This window comes from Suncus etruscus, chromosome 7 (genome assembly GCF_024139225.1).
Source record: "Suncus etruscus isolate mSunEtr1 chromosome 7, mSunEtr1.pri.cur, whole genome shotgun sequence".
In the NCBI taxonomy this organism is placed as follows: Eukaryota; Metazoa; Chordata; class Mammalia; order Eulipotyphla; family Soricidae; genus Suncus; species Suncus etruscus.
In genome coordinates, this window is record NC_064854.1 from 12179264 (window position 1) to 12197034 (window position 17771).

The 17771-nt window shown below is 43.2% G+C and overlaps 1 protein-coding gene across 1 annotated transcript in view; it reads left to right on the top strand.

The window, feature by feature from the left end:
- Window positions 1–6730, top strand: part of RSF1 (remodeling and spacing factor 1) — a 109480-nt gene extending 102750 nt beyond the window's left edge. Inside the window, exons 14-16 of the mRNA XM_049776230.1 lie at window positions 260–480; window positions 1727–1915; window positions 6098–6730. Coding sequence (XP_049632187.1) covers window positions 260–480; window positions 1727–1915; window positions 6098–6663 — 976 coding nt within the window. The 3' untranslated portion in view covers window positions 6664–6730. The remainder of the gene's footprint in view (window positions 1–259; window positions 481–1726; window positions 1916–6097) is intronic.
- The last annotated feature ends 11041 nt before the right edge of the window (window positions 6731–17771 follow it).

Genomic DNA, 17771 nt, shown 5'->3' on the forward strand with positions numbered 1-17771 from the left:
TAGGACAGACCTCGGTTCGATCCCCCGGCGTCCCATGTGGTCCCCCCAAGCCAGGAGCGACTTCTGAGCGCATAGCCAGGAGTAATTCCTGAGCATCAAACGGGTGTGGCCCAAAAACAAAAAACAAAAAAAAATATTTCTTGTTGCTTCACTGGATTTAGAATTTGAGGGGAAGATTGCAGAACTCTCCCAGATAGCTTCTTAAGTGCCATCTTAAGTTAAGTGTGCCTCCCCTAACCCTGCTATTTTCTCTTGGCAGCTCTCAAGATGAGTTTGTGGTGTCTGATGAGAACCCAGATGAGAGTGAAGAGGACCCTCCATCCAATGAGGACAGCGACACCGACTTCTGTGGCCGAAGACTGAGGCGACATTCCTCCCGGCCGATGAGGCAGAGCAGGCGCTTGCGGAGAAAGACCCCAAAGAAAAAGTACTCTGATGATGATGAGGAAGAGGAGTCTGAGGAAAACAGTCAGGATTCTGGTAAAGATGACTTTCATCCACCATATGGTGGCTCAGTAAATTCTTAGGAGGACTCTGCAGTTTGGTTTCTTTGTCTTACGAAATGTTTCACATCAGACATATCTCAGAAAAGACAGGTGCATTAACTTGCTGACGTCTTTGTGGGTTCATGATTAGTTCTTTCATGCCAATTGTTTCTGTGTCTGAATTTTATCTTCACTGTTTCCTAGGAAACAGTCATCCTCAGTGAACTGAGATCATTTCTCAGATGTCTGGGATGGAAAAGGATGAATCACCAGTTAGCTTTATTATTTAGACTATGTGTTGCCGCTTATTTTAATTAGCACCGATCACTAATGTAACCATTTATGATTCTCTCTATTGACTATATAAAAGGTCAGCCATAGGTGCCTTGTGGAGTCAGAGACTTCTTATTAAATTTAAAAACACCACAAGTGGATGAGGAGAGAGAGGTGACTTTTATCCCCAAAGCCCTGCCAATGATCCCCACCACCACTAAGCTTAGAGTGCCCTTGATGTTCACTGACACCCCTGAATTACTTGTTTTGAAGCAGATGTCTTAATCCATGTACTTTTAGTCCACCATAGTTTTATGGTTTATAACATAAACTAATTGAGTTTCTTTTTTTGTTAGTTTTGTTTTTTTGTTTTTTGGGCCACACCTGGTGATGCTAAGAATTTACTCCTGGTTAAGTGCTCAAAAATCGCTCCTGGGTTGGGGGGACCATATGGGACGCCGTGGATCCAACCGCAGTCTGACCTAGGTCAGCCACGTGCAAGCCAAATGCCCTACCACTGTGCCACCACTCTGGACCCTAATTTTCTTTTTAATGGACATAAAACTTTATTGTTTTGGTATTTGGGGGCCATATTTTGCACTGCTCAGAGGCTCTTCATGTTCCAGGGTGTGGAAGGCTTTCGTGTGAGTGCTCAGGGAACTCCCCAGTACCAGGCTTCTAGCCCAGGGCTTCTCCAGCTCTGCCTCCCAATGAACTTTGATTTTTTTTTTTTTTTTTTTTTTGGTTTTTGGGTCACACCCGGCGGTGCTCAGGGGTTACTCCTGGCTGTCTGCTCAGAAATAGTTCCTGGCAGGCACGGGGGACCATATGGGACACCGGGATTCGAACCAACCACCTTTGGTCCTGGATCGGCTGCTTGCAAGGCAAACGCCGCTGTGCTATCTCTCCGGGCCCTGAACTTTGATTTCTACTTGATAACTTTCTTCTTCCTTTTATTCCCTCCACAGAAAGTGATTTTAGTGATGATTTTAGTGACGATTTTGTAGAAACACGGCGGAGACGATCCAGAAGGAACCAGAAAAGGCAAATCAACTACAAAGAAGATTCAGAGAGTGACGGTTCCCAGAAGAGTTTACGGCGTGGCAAAGAAATCCGGCGCCTTCACAGGCGCAGGCTATCCAGTTCAGAGAGTGAAGGTAAGAGTCAGCCTGCAGCACACAGAAGCTTGGACAAGGAAGAAAAGGAACTTCTGAAGGGAACTCAAGACTAAGACTGTTCCATTCTCAGGATTTCAGTGTAATCAGTCTTCTGTACTCAAAAACTATTTTTTTTTATGCCTACTTATTAAAGAAGTGGTTCCTGGGCTGGAGTGATAGAACAGTAGATAGGATACTCACTTTGCATATAGCCAGCCCACATTTTATCCCTGATTCCCCATAGGATTCCCCCAAGCCCAGCTAGGAATGATTACTGAGTACAGAGCCAGGAATAAGCCCTCGACACAGCTGAGTGTGACCCAAAAGCAAAACACAGATGATACCTGGCAAGGAACTAATTTAAACGTTTCTGTTAAACTACTAGAAGTAAATATTTGTGGAACTATTCAAGGCACTAGTGACAGAATAGTAAAAATGATAACCAAAGGCATCTATCTTCATTTTTAACTTACTGGAGGCATTAAGATAATAATCAGGGGCGGAGAGATAGCATGAAGGTAGGCCATTTGCCTTGCATGTACAAGGACAGTGGTTCGAATCCTGGCATCCCATATGGTCCCCCGAGCCTGCCAGGATGGATTTCTGAGCATAGGGCCAGGAGTAACCCCTGTGTGCTGCCATGTGTGACCGATAAAAACAAAACAAACAAAAAGATAATATTCAGAATAAGTTAAATATATGATATATGATATGGAAATAAATGCTATGGAGAAAGAGAAGAGAAGGATATGGGGACGTGGCTGAGACTTTATAGGTGCTGCTCTCCAAGAAGACATTGGAGTTGTGCCTTGGTATAAAATATTGGGTATGAATCTGAAAAGGAATAACAAAGGGATACTTAGACCTGGAGTGTTAGTGCAGCAAATATGGTGCTTGCCTTGCTTGCAGCCAACTTGGGTTCAGTCTGAGGCATCCCATATGGTCCCCAGAGCCCCTCAGTAGTGATCCCTGAGTGCAGAACAAGGAGTAAACCCTGAGTACCACCACCGGGTGTGTCCCCTCCTTCCCCACCAAACAAAGAGTGAAACCAGATTCGGGTGGCACAAGAGATTGAAGGTTTTGGGTTCAGTCTGAACTTGGCACATCCAGGTGGCAGAAGAGCAGAGCGGTAGTAGATGGAGGAACAGTGAGGCAGGAAAGAAGAATAAGAGATGAAAAGGATGATCAGGGCTGCGGGCAAGAAAATGCAGCATTCTGGCCTGTGGAAGTATATTTAGAACCAGAATGTCTTCAGAGACAGCCAGTTTTGCCTGCTGCCTGCTTTGGGAGAGAGGGTTGGGCCTTGCTTAGTAGTGCTTGCTTGGAGACTGCAGTGCTGAGGTTTGGCAGCCACACCTAGCGATTCTCTGGGTGACCATATGAGAATTTCGGGGATCTAGTCTGGATCAGCCATGTTTTTTGGTTTTGGTTTTTGGGCCACATTCAGGGTGGCACTCAGCGGTTACTCATAGCTCTGCATTCAGAAATCGCACCTGGCTTGGGGGACCATATGGGACACTTGAGAATTGAACCAAGGTCCGTGTGCAAGGCAAACACCCTACCACTGTGTTATCGCGCTGGCCCTGGGATCAGCCATTTGTAAAGGAAACACTTTAACATGCTCTGCCACCCTAATGTGAGACTCTTGGTGGGATTTAGGGGAACCTATATGGTAGCAGGGACCTAACCCTGGTTTCCATGTGCAGGCTAAGTGCCTTAACCCCTATGCTAGCTCTACAGCATTTGTCCATTTGCACAAATACTGGTTTGAAGCTTTTCACGCAGACTTGAATATTGTAATAGAAAATAAGCTTTTTGTTTATTGGTTTGTTTTGGGGCCACACTGGCGATCTCAGGGGTTACTCCTGGCTCTCTGCTCAGAAATTGCTCCTGGCAGGCACGCGGGACCATAAGGGATGCCAGGATTCCGTTGGTCCTGGGTCAGCCGCTTGCGAGGCAAACGCCCTATCACTATGCTATCTCTCCAGCCTCTGCTTTTTCTTTTCTTTTCTTTTTTTTAACTCCTCCCCCTAGTTGTAAGCCCCCAGTAAAGGGCAACACTCAGCATAATAGAATGTTCCATGTCTTTGCTTTTTTGTATTGTGTGTGTGTGTGTGTGTGTGTGTGTGTGTGTGTGTGTGTGTGTGTGTGTTTGGTTTTTTGGGTCACACCCGGCAGTGCTCAGGGGTTACTCCTGGCTCCAGGCTCAGAAATTGCTCCTGGCAGGCACGGGGGACCATAAGGGACGCCGGGATTCGAACCGATGACCTTCTGCATGAAAGGCAAACGCCTTACCTCCATGCTATCTCTCCGGCCCCTGCTTTTTTGTATTGTAGTCAGTGGCCCCTTAATTACTGAATACTTGAAATGTGATGAGGGGCACTTGGGAACTACAGATTTCTAGGGTTTTTTTTTTTTTTCTAATTTAATGTCGACTTAAAATAGCCATGTGGCAGGGTACCACCAGATTTTATAGCACAGTAGTCATCACACAATATTTGGAGGTGGCCCTAGTGATAGCACAGCAGGGAAGGCATTTGCTTTGTGCATGGCACCTGGGTTTCATCCCCAACATACCTATATGGTCCCCAAACACTACCAGGAGTGACTCCTGAGCATACCTTTGGGTATGACCCAAAAAAATTTATCGCGGTTGATTGGAATTGCAGTATCTTGAACAGAGATTAAGGTTATCCTCAAAGATTGAATTTTGGGTTATAGAGGAGAAAGGAACCAGGATGATTACATGTCTAGAAGAGGTAGAAATCAGGACAACTCAGATTGAGGAGCCTGGAGTTCAATCCTTCAGAATCCCATAAGATAGCCCATGAACTGCCACGAGTGATCCCTGAGAACAACCATAAGTGGGCCCGGAGAGATAGCACAGCGGCGTTTGCCTTGCAAGCAGCCGATCCAGGACCAAAGGTGGTTGGTTCGAATCCCGGTGTCCCATATGGTCCCCCGTGCCTGCCAGGAGCTATTTCTGAGCAGACAGCCAGGAGTAACCCCTGGGCACCGCTTGGTGTGGCCCAAAAAAAAAAGAACAACCAAAAGTGAGCCTTGAGTACATTTTTTTTAAAGTGGCCAATCTGGTTGAGGCAGAAATTTAGTAAAGCTTTGACACATTACATTTAAGATTTTGAGGTGCCTCTTTAGAAAGCCAACCATAGATTTTGTGTGGTAGTTTGACCAGTTTGAATAAAGGAGACTTAGAAAAGAAATGTGTCAAATATAGGATTCTTATAAAAGATAGTCAACAGATAGGCGGTAGGCACGAACCAGATAAGATCATCTAAGAACTGGGGATATGCAGTGAAGAAGACTGGGGGACATCTGTGGAAGATTGGCTCATTGGGCCAGGTGCAGGCCTCGAATGTTGGAGACCCAGGTACCAGGCCTGAGCACTGCCAGGTCAGGCCCCTGACCACATATCCACAAGTAGACTCAGTTAAATGAAGGACCTGTGTCAGTTGGCCCTGATTCCGTCTCTCGCAACATCCTCTGTGAAGAGCACTATGGCCTTTGTGGCGAAATTCAGATGAATTTCTGAGAGGAAATACTTCTATCTTCACAAATTGGGAAACAAGCAGTGGCAAAGATGCCTGGCCTAGTGTTGCAAGTCAGCCCTTGATGGGGTTGACTGATGGAGGGATGGAGGATGAGGTCTTTCCCCTCCAGCTCGGAGCACGTGTCTGCCACCCTGTCCAGCCGACGGTTCTGAGGTGAAACGGCGGGTAAGCAGCTCGCAGACAGTCAGGCTTGTGGAAATATTAGCTTTATTTGGTGGACAAGACTGAAGTCCAAAGACTCAGGATAAGTTCCAGCCAAAAGCCTCTCGCCTTCCACAGATCTTTGTTTTTATCCCCCAGAATCAGGTACCACCCAATGGTGGGATCAGATACCACCCAATGGTGGAAGCAGAATCAGGTACCACCCTAGGGTGGGGGCAGAATGTCGGGTCACTCCCTAGCGTAGGGCACAATCACCGATCAGGGTAGGGTCAGTAACATAATAATCCCCTAAAATATTTACATACACAGCAGCCTAGGTGGAACTCCCCACACTCCACTCCCTACACCAGGAGGGGAAAAATACAGGCTCCATTTAAGATGTCTGGTGGGAATCACTTAGATGTTCCCGATTCCATATGCCAGTGGCTTACAAATGTCCTTTTTATTCTAGAGAGCTACTTGTCCAAGAACTCTGAAGATGAGGAACTGGTGAAGGAGTCAAAGCAGTGTGTGCGGAAGCGGCCGTGGAGCATCGACGAGGGATCGGAAGCAGAGGCGGAGGAGGGCAAACCATCCCGAAAGCGGCTCCACCGAATCGAGACGGACGAGGAGGACAGTGTGGCCAGCGCTCCCGGGGACACAGGGCAGCCTTCACTCAGTGAGCAGCCCGCTGCCCGCCCCATCGAGCAGGAGAGCTCCAAGAAGCCCTACCAGTTAGACAGTGAGGAGGAGGAGGAGGACTTTGACAACGTCGGCAAGGTGGGGAGCCCATTGGACTATAGCTTAGTGGACTTGCCTTCCACCAATGGGCAGAGCCCCAGCAAAGCCATAGAGAACTTGATGGGGAAGTCAGTTGAGAAGCCCCAGACACCCAAGGACAGCAGTACAGCCAGTGCCAGCCTGGCCCCCAATGGGACAAGCGATGGACCAGAGGCAGGGGCCCCAGAAGAGGAGGAAGACGAACTCCTGAGAGTGACTGACCTTGTTGATTATGTCTGTAACAGTGAACAGTTATAAGACCTGTTTTCCCCGTTTTTTTTGTGCTAATTTATTCCACGGTAGCTCTCAACACCAGCGGGCCAGTTCTTAAAAGCTGTTTTATTTTTCCTAGACAACTCCACTACAGAATGACTTTTTAGAAGAATTATTTCCACAAACCCTGAAGACTTTCTGTGAAGTGACCCGTTTTGAACTCTGAAGAGAAATAATTGCTGTAAATTCCTTTTGATTTTTTTTTTGGTTCCAAGTTCATGGTCCTTGGCAATTTCATTCATAGGGGGGAAAATCTTATTATAATAACAACAAAGATTTGTATATTTTTGACTTTATATTTCCTGAGCTCTCCTGACTTTGTGAAAAAAAAAAAAATGTGGAAAAGAATGCATTCCAAATCTCTGAGGACCCAAAACAGAATTAGGGGTGGGAGAAAGCACTTGTGCTTTAGCTTTTTCATATTAAATATATATTATATTTAAGCATTCATGGAATAGATGATTGACAGACTATTTAAAAGTTCGTCTGTATTGTTATAATTCGAGAATTGTAGATAACATCATAAGGAAATCATTTAGTAACAGCGTTCATGATATCAGCTTGTTTACTATTGGAGATAACCACACATAAATAAAAAAAGAGACTGAGAAAGAACTATCTGCTAAAAAATTCTAACCTAATTTTCTGTTATAGCAAAGTTGTTTTTGTGTTTTTTGTTTTTTTTTTCCAAATCATCTGAAAAGCTTTTGTGTAGTAAGATGTATGTATAATGAAGCTTTGACAACTGATTGTGCTAGCAGCAGAATTTTTTAAGTTTTATGCAGAGGTGAAGTGGCCTATAATAAGACTATCATGGAGGGTTCGTGATGTGAGATTGGCTTTTCTTAAGGCCCAGGTGGATTGTAAACTGTAGATAATGTAACTCTTCTGGCCACTGAATGTTTAACTATCTAAAATATTCTGGAAGAAATTCATCTATACATAACATGAAGAGATGTTAAGCTGACGATATTTTAGCACATTTGATGTAGGGGAAAGGATTTCAGGTGATTTTTTTTTAAACTGGTCTATTCTTGCCCTTAGTATCTACTTCAAATTGAAGTCTACAAAGCAAGCAGTTCCTTTGGGAGGTTTTTAGTTTTGACTTTTAGCATGTATCTGTGCCTGTGTGTGGGTGTGTGGGTGTGTGTGGGAATTTCTATCTGCCTGGATATATTAGCGAGGTTTGAGTGTTTTGCTCCTTGGCCATTATTGGATTTCTGTTAAAATTCATGACTAGATTCACAGCAAACATAGCGATGAGTGAGACCACATCTATCAGTATTGAATGGCATGGCGTCCATTTCAAAAGTCTCAATAACTGAGAGGAAAAAAAAATCGGCCCTTCATTTCCTGGAGAAAAGGGTTTGTAACTAACACAATATATCATTGACACTAAAAATATGAACTTTGTCTTGAGTTTCTATTCCAGCTGTTAACATTCAAGGCAGCACCGTCACTAACGCTGTACACTGTTGTAGCACTTGTGAGTAAGGTAAACCTTGCCTGGCAGACTTGGAGACCTTCAGCCTTTGTTACTTCTGTGAACCCCTGAGCCCTGGCATTGGGGTTGTCCTGTCCCTGCTGTGTCTGTTGCAGGCAACAGTCACGCTGTGTCTGTTGACCCAAGGAACTTGATAGATTTTCTTTCCAAATGAAGATTTCTATGTGCTCTGTTAGTATATGGTAAAGCACATCTCTTTTTTAATTTTCTTTTTATCGTTCAAACGTTGGCGTTAGATCTGCATTATAAATACCTCTAGCGATTTTATACTTTTTCTTTTTTTCAACAGGTGTCCCCTTTAAATCTTAGGTTTGGGCCTTGAAAGTTGGTAGCCATTGTTCTTTTGTTTCACTTTTGTTATGTAGTGCCTGCCCATAGTTTTTGTTTTGATTCTAGTAATGTATGTATCTGTATAAAACAATAAAATACTGAAAGCAGCCTAAAAGTAGGGTGTACCAGTAGCATGTGTTTCCAAGCCAGTTGTAATCTTTATTTTATTTTGAAACAGTGGAATGGAGGGGAAGGGCTGACATTCACAGCGGACAGAACTAGGTCAGGAGCTGTTCACTTCCCCCAGCCTTGTTTCTAGCTAGGTCTGGTTCATTTATTTGAAAGTTGGTTAAGGATATTAAGTCTGGTGCCAGAAAGGTAATACAGTACATATGGTTGCCTTGCACTCGGCTGACATGGATTTGGTTTCTGCCTTCCCATATGATCTCCTGACCTGCTGGGAGTTAATTCCTGAGTGCAGAGCCAGGTGTGGCCCCCAAACAAAACAAAAGTGAGTCGTTTAATCTTTCTAGAAGAGGCAATAGGAAGATGCTGACTCATGCAGGTAAGTAAGTGGTCGAAATGTTCCTTCCATCTCCCTCCCATTTAACCATTTCCGCCTTGCCGCTGAATGAGCCGCTGCCCCCCAGAGCAGCTTCCAAGCACCGGCCCGAGCTCATTTCCTGCTTCTATGTGGAAAGTCAATTCAGAGAGACTGCCTTACGTTTTTAAGGGGTAAATTATTTCTTCTGACAGGATGCCTCCTGTAAAGTAAGGAATTCTCTTAACCCTTCTATAGTGAGCCAAAGGTAATCGTCAGAGGACAGGCGATTGCAGCCAGTCAGAGGCCAACCAGCTAGGTTAGGAAACAACTTTTTTTTTTTTTTTTTTGGTTTTTGGGTCACACCTGGCAGTGCTCAGGGGTTACTCCTAGCTCTGCGCTCAGAAATCACCCCTGACAGGCACAGGGAACCATATGGGATGCCGGGACTTCTGAATAGAAGGCAGATGCCTTACCTCTCTCTGGCCCCAGGAAACAGCTTTTTGCTGCCTAGTATTCACCAAACTTGAATCATGTTTTTGTGAATTTGACAGTAAATTCCTTCAAATCTTAGAGTTTTTACTAAACCAATGAAAGCACTTTTTTATTACATAGATTAAATATTGAACTTGTATGAAAGAGACTTGTTGCTCAATACTTATTATATTCAGTCCCCGGAAGATTCTCAGTTCTCGGTACCCTGAAGTAGTAACTCAGCATGCATTGAGGATATTGTTTGTTGTTGTTTTAATATAGAAAAACTAACTATCCAAGGATATAATGGATATAATTCAGATATTCGGAACTAAAATGTCTAAGGAATTTATCTAGGAGTGAGGACATCTTTGAGCCTTGTTCTCTATAGTGCTAACTTTTTGGGGGGAGGGGGGTCACACCCGGCATCGCTCAGGGGCTACTCCTGGCTCTACGCTCAGAAGTCTTTCCTGGCAGGCACGGGGGACCATATGGAATTCCGGCGTTCGAACCACTGTCCGAATCAGCTGCTTGCAAGGCAAACCGCCCTACCGCTGTGCTATCTCTCTGGCCCCAATATAGTGCTAACTTTGAATTTAGATCACCATATTGCTGTGTTATAGAGTCCTTTAATCCTTTAACCCTCCCTTTTTCAGTACAAGATGGATTCTGATAACCTTCATGGCCTATAAATGTATTGAAGGGAGATGTAGTTTAGTATTCAGAATATTCAGTTTGCAATTTCTGTTTTGATTTGAAAACTTGCCCAATTCCACAAAGCAGAGCTTTGAATTAAAATAAGTCATATTTGAAGAAACTTAATACTAAAACCATACACTTGGTTTTGTATATATGCTGATGAAATAGTATCTCATGGAAAATATTTTCCAGTATTGGCACAGTACTGGAAATTGGTTGCAGAGGTATTTTCAAGATTCAACTTGACATATTGTGGTTGCATTTCCTAGGGAATACTCCTAGCTCTACACTCAAATATTACTTCTGCCAGTGCTTGGGGAGGATGCCTGTGTTTGAACCCAGTCGGCCACATCAAGTCAAGCACCCTACCCACTGTGCTCTCTCTCCAGTCCCATTAGTCTGTTTTATATTAATGTGACCTGCCAAAGAACCAATGACTTTGAATACTAGAGAAGTTGTTTCTGGTTATGTTTTTTTTTTCTTCAAATTTTAAAACATCAATTTTAGGAGGATACTAAAACTCTTTAATTTTTATTTTTGGTTGATAGAATTTGTACATTTGAGCAAAGTGTATCTAAAATGTTTGCTTGTTATTTATTTAGCCTTACAATGATGGAAAAATACTGTTTTTAAGTCACAAGATTCCCTTTGTCACTGGGAATGTCTTTTTAGCTTATTGTGTGTGTGTGTGTGTGTGTGCGTGTGGTTATACAAAATGTTAATCACTGACTAGTTTGTTAAACCATACAACTGAAAGGAGCCTCGTGAATCCACAAATTTAATATCCCGAAAAGTTATGAACTCTGACATTTGCCCCTAGTGGGATGGAGCCGTGATCCTTGGCATTGACTCACTACAATAGAAAAAGTATTCCAAGATTCCCTTTTCTCAAGTGGAATGAAGATTTGTGTATGTATATATCTATATATGTATCAGTATGTATATACATACTTTAGGTGATAGAAGAAATAAAAAATGAATTTTTTGAAATCATTGAAAACTATATTAAGACTAACTGATAGGAAATTATGAATAACATTTAATTGCAGAAAGTCTAGAGAAAATAGTGACATTCCTCTTGGACCTAAAAAATGTATTCCTGGTTCTCGTGAGTACGGAATCCCAGGATTGCTTATCTGCTGTAATCTCCCTAGTTCTCTGCTTAGTACCTGTTACTGAAATTCTTAGAATAAAATCCATTCCTGTTCTCTCCACCATTCCCAGTTGTGTACTTGTAACCTACCTTGGATGCGGCATTCTAATTGCTGTTTTTTATACTAATGCTGAAAGGCAAGGCCCTTAGCTACCCATGTATTTCAACTCGGTTCTTGTGTTGTGTGAACATTTTATAATTTGCATCAGAAACAGGTCCCTTCAATTTAAACAGTTAACATTTTCTGAGTGCCTAGAAGCATTGTCATGTGAGTAGTCACACTGCAGAGTTCGTGTGCAAGAAATGGCATACACCAGAATGTAGGTTTGTGTAGTGTGATCATTGCAGAGTCGGACTTTGGTGCCCCCTGTAAACCCTCTCACTAGCACAGGCTTCCATCCATGGTTCTCTCCGAAGCCCCAGCCTCCCATTTGGGTTCTTGGGCTTTGTTTTGGGGTCACACCCAGCTGTGCTTAGGATTACTCCTGGCTCTGCACTCAGGAATCACTCCTGATGGGGCTCAGGAATAGATGGGAAACTGGGGATTGAAAGGGGCTCTTCTGCGTTTAAGGCAGACACCCTATCCACTGAACTATCTCCAGGCACCCCCCCCTCATATTTTGGTCATGTAAGGTTAATTTCTTTTTCAATTGGGGATTGTAAGAAACCAATTTTATAACAACTTAAATTTGTATTCTGTGCATAAGCTCATGAAAGGGCCAAGCAAATTATTACATGACCAGACCTGTATATTAAGGTCCTTAGATATTTCAAATGAGAAAAGAAAAAATCCTTTTTATAGTAACTACTGTGTTTTTGCCCAACCAGTACCATCTAGAAAAAGCGGTAAGGGTTTGAATGACCTATTTGTTCTTTCTGCCACTGGGTGCTGTAAGTCAAGAATGGAATTGTTAACCCTAACTAAATCCTTAGTTTCTAAAGAAGTCCAATTTAAGTGTTGAAGGTTTGTCTCACTTGAATTTATTGAGTTCTGGTCCTAGACCCGGGAGCCCTGTCATGCTAATGGATAGTCAGAATACAGCTGTTGGGAAACAAATAGCTCAAGGCCTTCTGAATCCTTTTAACTTATTTTGTATGTTGCAAAAAAAAAGTTTATTTTTGCTTGAGGTCACATTTTTTTTTTACAGGTGTGTTCATTCTAGAAACAGCTATAGGCGCCTTGTGAAGTTAAACCTAAATTTGTCTAAAATTTGGTGCCATGGTCTTTTTCATTCTCCCACAACAGGTGATTTTACTAGATGTTCAAGCCTTGAGGCAAGCTGACAGCCTGTTTCCAAAGCTTTATGGTCTTTACATGAAGTTGTACACATATGCACACATGTGATGCCTACATAGACATGCAGAGATCTGGTTTATATTCATGTAACTGTATTTTCCACTTCAGCTATTACTGCCTGCATTTGGCATTTAATGGCATATCTTAGTGTGATTTACAAAACGACAATGGTATTTTTAATGTTGACCTGGTATTTTGTTCTGTAATGAAAGTAGCTTCTTGATCACTTGGCACTGAATCTGCCAGGAGGGTCTGCATACATCTTGAAAGGGATCTCCTTGTGCTGGAATGGGGTGGGACTCGGGCAGAGCTTCTTTTCAGGCTAAAAGTAGGGGTGAAGGGGTATAGAGTGTCGTGGTCTGATATTTATGGTTTTGGTTCCCCAAGAATGTTTACCTGCCGAGAGTGGCAGTGGCAAAAAGAAAAAGATTCAAGAGCAAATTCTCAATTTATTTTAAAAAAAAATGTATATTGAAATCTTGTAGAGCTTCCAGTTTGGTTTTTTTTTTGTTTTTTTTTTTTTAATGGCACATTTGGGACTGGAGTATTAGAACAGGTAAGGCTCTTGCCTTGCATGTACTGGACCTGGTTTGAGGCCTGGCATCCCATATGGTCCCTGGAGCCCCACCAGGAGTAAACCCTGAGCATTGCTGGATGTGGCCAAACAAAACTTGAACCCCCTTGAGATCATTCTAGATGCCAGTGCTTTTTGTCATTCTGGTTCTTCATAGCACATTACTCGTAAGCACTCGTCTATCTTTCGCCTATATAAGCTACCTTTTAAGTCAGCAAATGTGGGTGTCCTTTTATTAGCTATTTGTTCAAAGATGAAAAATAGAAATTCTTGCTAATGGTACGAGTTCTATTATCATTTTGGTTTACTAACAGTAACTGGGATTTCGGGGGCTTTTGATCAGATTGCCTCTTGGAGTTTTCATGTAGTAGATGAGATGCGTTCTTTTCCTGTGCTTCAAGAAATGATTGATGAATAGGTTGTCAGAATGCTTTATTTTGTTGAGGAGGATCAAGCTAGGAGCCCAAACTCCAGATCATTAGAAAACTGAGGTTATCAGGTTTGTGCTGTTGGTGGTGAGCAGGGAGGAAGAGTAAGACTTCTGCCACAAATAATACACTGCATGGGGCGGGAAGGGGCCGGCTAGACAACTGGAAATGGTATTTTGGTCGTGCACAAAGTAAATTGTGCACAAAACATGAGAATTCCTAGTAGCATAAATCTTCAGGGGTTAACTGCAATGTATGCACACCTTGTCTATAGTCTTACAGTGCATTGTCTGAGTCCCATATTCTTGTGACAACCAAAATGTGTGTGGCTGGCGCCAATGTTTTTTGTTGCTGAAATGTTCAAAGTCTCACTTTGGTCAGAGCAGAACTCTTGGTATTAAAAACCAGGCCTGTAGCTATTTTTATAGCTCTTGGCCCAATTGTGTAACTTTTTTTTCAAGATGTTTTATTATTATATTCTGTCATTTCTTTCTCAGTATATGTCAATTGTCATAATAAAAAATTTAAATGATTTCATGTATTTAGCATGATGTGTCTGGAAACAGCTTATTTTTTAAAGATGGTGGAACATACAAAGTTAATTATTTTTCCTAAGACAAGAAGTGAACTGTTTCAGCACCAACCCGGGAATAAATGCTACCTTCTCTTATGATTTAGAGAGGACATTGTTGTTTCTTCCTTCTGGAGATGTTAGAATGAGCCAAGGAGCCACACACTAAGCTGTGCTTGCCAGGCCCCACATTTCAGTTTACTCATGTGCCACGAACCTGCAGGCAAAAACCCCAAATCACAAGCTTTGTGTCTGACTAACTTCTCTGATAATTCTCCTGGGAGAGAAAGTTTGGGTTGAAACTGAACTCCCTGAGCCAAGTTGAGACTGCAGTACAGCACAAGCCTTGCATGAGTTCCAACCATATCCAGCACTATTTAAAAAAAAAAACAAAAAAAACATTCTAATTAAACTCATTTGACAGAAGTATAATGAAGGAGTACCCAAAAGGGGGCGAGGCCACTGGTAGCCCTCCGGTCTTCTCCAGCCCTGATTATGATTCTCTTTGTTGTGGGTTTGTGTATTGTTGCCCAAACCAGGGGTCAGGGGTCATTCCTGGCTGGGCCCAGTAGACAAACAGATGGTGCCAGGGATCGGACTTGGATTGATCATGTATGCACAAGGTTCCCTTTTCTATTTCTTTAGCTTTGAGTATCCTGATTCTTTTTTTTTTTTTTTTTTTTTTTTTTTTTTTTTTGGTTTTTGGGCCACATCCGTTTGACGCTCAGGGGTTACTCCTGGCTATGCGCTCAGAAATCGCCCCTAGCTTGGGGGAACCATATGGGACACCGGGGGATCGAACCGAGGTCCGTCCTACGCTAGCGCTTGCAAGGCAGATACCTTACCTCTAGCGCCACCTTCCCGGCCCCTGAGTATCCTGATTCTTACCATCAGTTAGTTGTTCATCTGATAGCTTTCCATACTCTTTGAATATAGTATGATTCATAAGGAACTCTTGTTTATTCCAACCTCTAGTAGAGTTTTGCAGTTCTGATTTTAAATGGATTGAAGAAGGGCCAGAGCAATAGCATAGCAGGTAGGGTGTTTGCTTTGCATGCGGCCCACCCAGGTATGATCTCCAACATCCCATTTGGTTTCCCAAGCCTGCCAGGAGTAATTTCTGAACACAGACAGGAATAACCCTGTTATTGATAATAATTATTTATTGGTTATTAATTAATCATCAATTATGGAGGAATAACCTCAATTACTGGGTGTGGCCTAAAAATAATAAATTGAAGAGAGTCCAAAGACCTAGAGTATGCATTTTTTATTTTTGGGCCATATCCATCCAGTGGAAGAGCATGTATTTTTCATGCTTGGGCCCCAGGGTCAAGCCTATCTCCCAATCACTGTTGGGAGTGAAACCTCCCCAAGCATCACCAGGCATGGCACTAAACCCCCCAAACTGAAATGTTGAAAAACTAAAAGTAAAGTGGGCAAAGGGTTTGTTTTTTGGTTTCTGTTTTGTGTTATTTGATTTACCAGAGAGAAAGCTAATCTAGTTCTAAAAGAAACTACCACATACAGTGATTTAAAATTTTGAAGCAGCCAAAGGGATTCCCCCACTGAGTCTCCTGTGGAGGAGACTCCTATCTCTATGGTTCTGAAATCAGGCCTATAGTATTCTTCACTTCTTGTCTGTGATTGTTTTTGGCCACACCCTGCAGTGCTCAGGGGTTTCTCCTGGCTAGGCACTCAGGAATCACTCCAGGTAGGCTCCTGTTCAAACTGGGTGGGCTGCATACAAAGCAAAACACCTTATTTGCTCCATCCCGATTCTTTTTACTTTTGTTTTGAAACACTGGTGGTGCTCAGGGGACCTGTAGTGTCATGGAGAGCAACCTTTTTTTTTTTTTTTTTTTTTTTTTTACACTCTTATCTGCCTGTTTTACTTGTCAAAACCAAGAATCTGTCAAGATTCTATCATTTATCAAGATTACTATCATTTAGTAGGGGTGTGATTTTTCTTTTGTTATGTTCTGCTTTTGGGGCCCCACCCAGGGGTATTCAGGGTTTACTACTGGCTCTGCACTCAGAAATCACTCTTGGCAAATTCGGGGGTCAAACCTGGGTTGGCCACATGCAAGGCAAACACCCTAGTCACTGGGCTGGAAAGAGCGCAACCATCTAAGCACAGGCTTTACAAACAGCAGACCGAGGTTGGATCCCTGCTACTTCCTGGTCTCCTGAGCTTTGAGGTTGTTCCAGGAAGAGCCCTGAACACAGGAGGATACACTGACCACCATCAAGCCCGCACTTGGGTTTTAAGAAAATAGTTCAGCAAAATTAAATGTTGCATAAGACCAATGCTGGGTGTCTTTGGAACACACTTTGTGTCTCTGTGACTTCGCATGATTGTTTTAAAGGCCTAGGAGTGCAGAGGCTGGTGTGGTAGTGCAGGGGGAAGATGAGCAGGTCTCGGCAGCCCCGGGAACACAGCCACTCGGAACACCAAAGGGTCATGCCCACCAAGCTTCCCGACCTCTTGCCATGATTTTCTGTAGACAGGCCCATTACTTTTTTGCTAGCTAGTGAGAAACCAAGCATTGTACTATAGAATCGGTAGCCCTGACTTGTCACGTGGAGACAGAGTTAGAGAAAGGACTTGATTAACAGTGATAAAAACTAACTGGAGGGCCTGGGAGATAGAACAGAAGTTAGGGTTCACCAGCTCTTCCCCATTCAACTGCAGAGACATCAGTGATACAGCCCTGAGAATGGCATCCTCAAGCCTCAGCCCTGGATCTTCCTGGCACAGACCTTCCATCAGGACAACCTTCTGGGACCCACAGAGCACTGCTTGGGAATCTTCTCTCCGGTAACCAGACAAGAATCTCTGCAGTCTGATTTGAGTAAGTGCTTCCTCTTCCTGTTTGTTGAGGGTGTGGGCAGGGGTACCCAGTTATCCTGAGGTGATGCAATCCAGACCACTTTGAGGTTCCATGTCTCACTAAAACTACCCCTTCAGGGATCTGAGACACAGGCCTCACTCAACAGACGGTATGAAGCTTGCCTTGCATAAGTATGACCTGGTCTTGATTCCTTGCACAACACATGGTTCCTCTTAGCCTACCAGGAGTGATCCCTGAAACAAGACCAGGAGCACCATTGGCTATTCACCCAAAGAAAAATAAATTGCATATCAGGCTGGAGAGATACAGGGGATAAGGCACTTGCCTTGCATGAAGTCATGCCTGGTTCTACCCAAAGCCTTCCAGGTGTGCTGAAACAGAAGCCTCATAGCCCAATCCCAGGGTATTGAGGGGACATGGGTCTGGAAGCAAACACTGACACAGGAAATAATCCGCAGTGATTAAGGAGATAAAATATGTTCCGGAACTTCTACAGTAAGCCTTCAGATAGTTCAGTTGTGGAAAACCAAAACCTGCAAGCAGTTTCTCCCTTAGGGCTTTACTGGGAAACTAAAGACCTCACCTTGGGGTTCAGAATAGTTAGGGTAAGGGACCAATCCAAAAGATGCTTCAATCAAAAAAAGCTTCCATCCAATGAGTGATAAGCACCATCAAAAAAGATGCCGCAGGCCTGGTGAGTCAGGCAACACTGAAAGTGGCTTCAGAG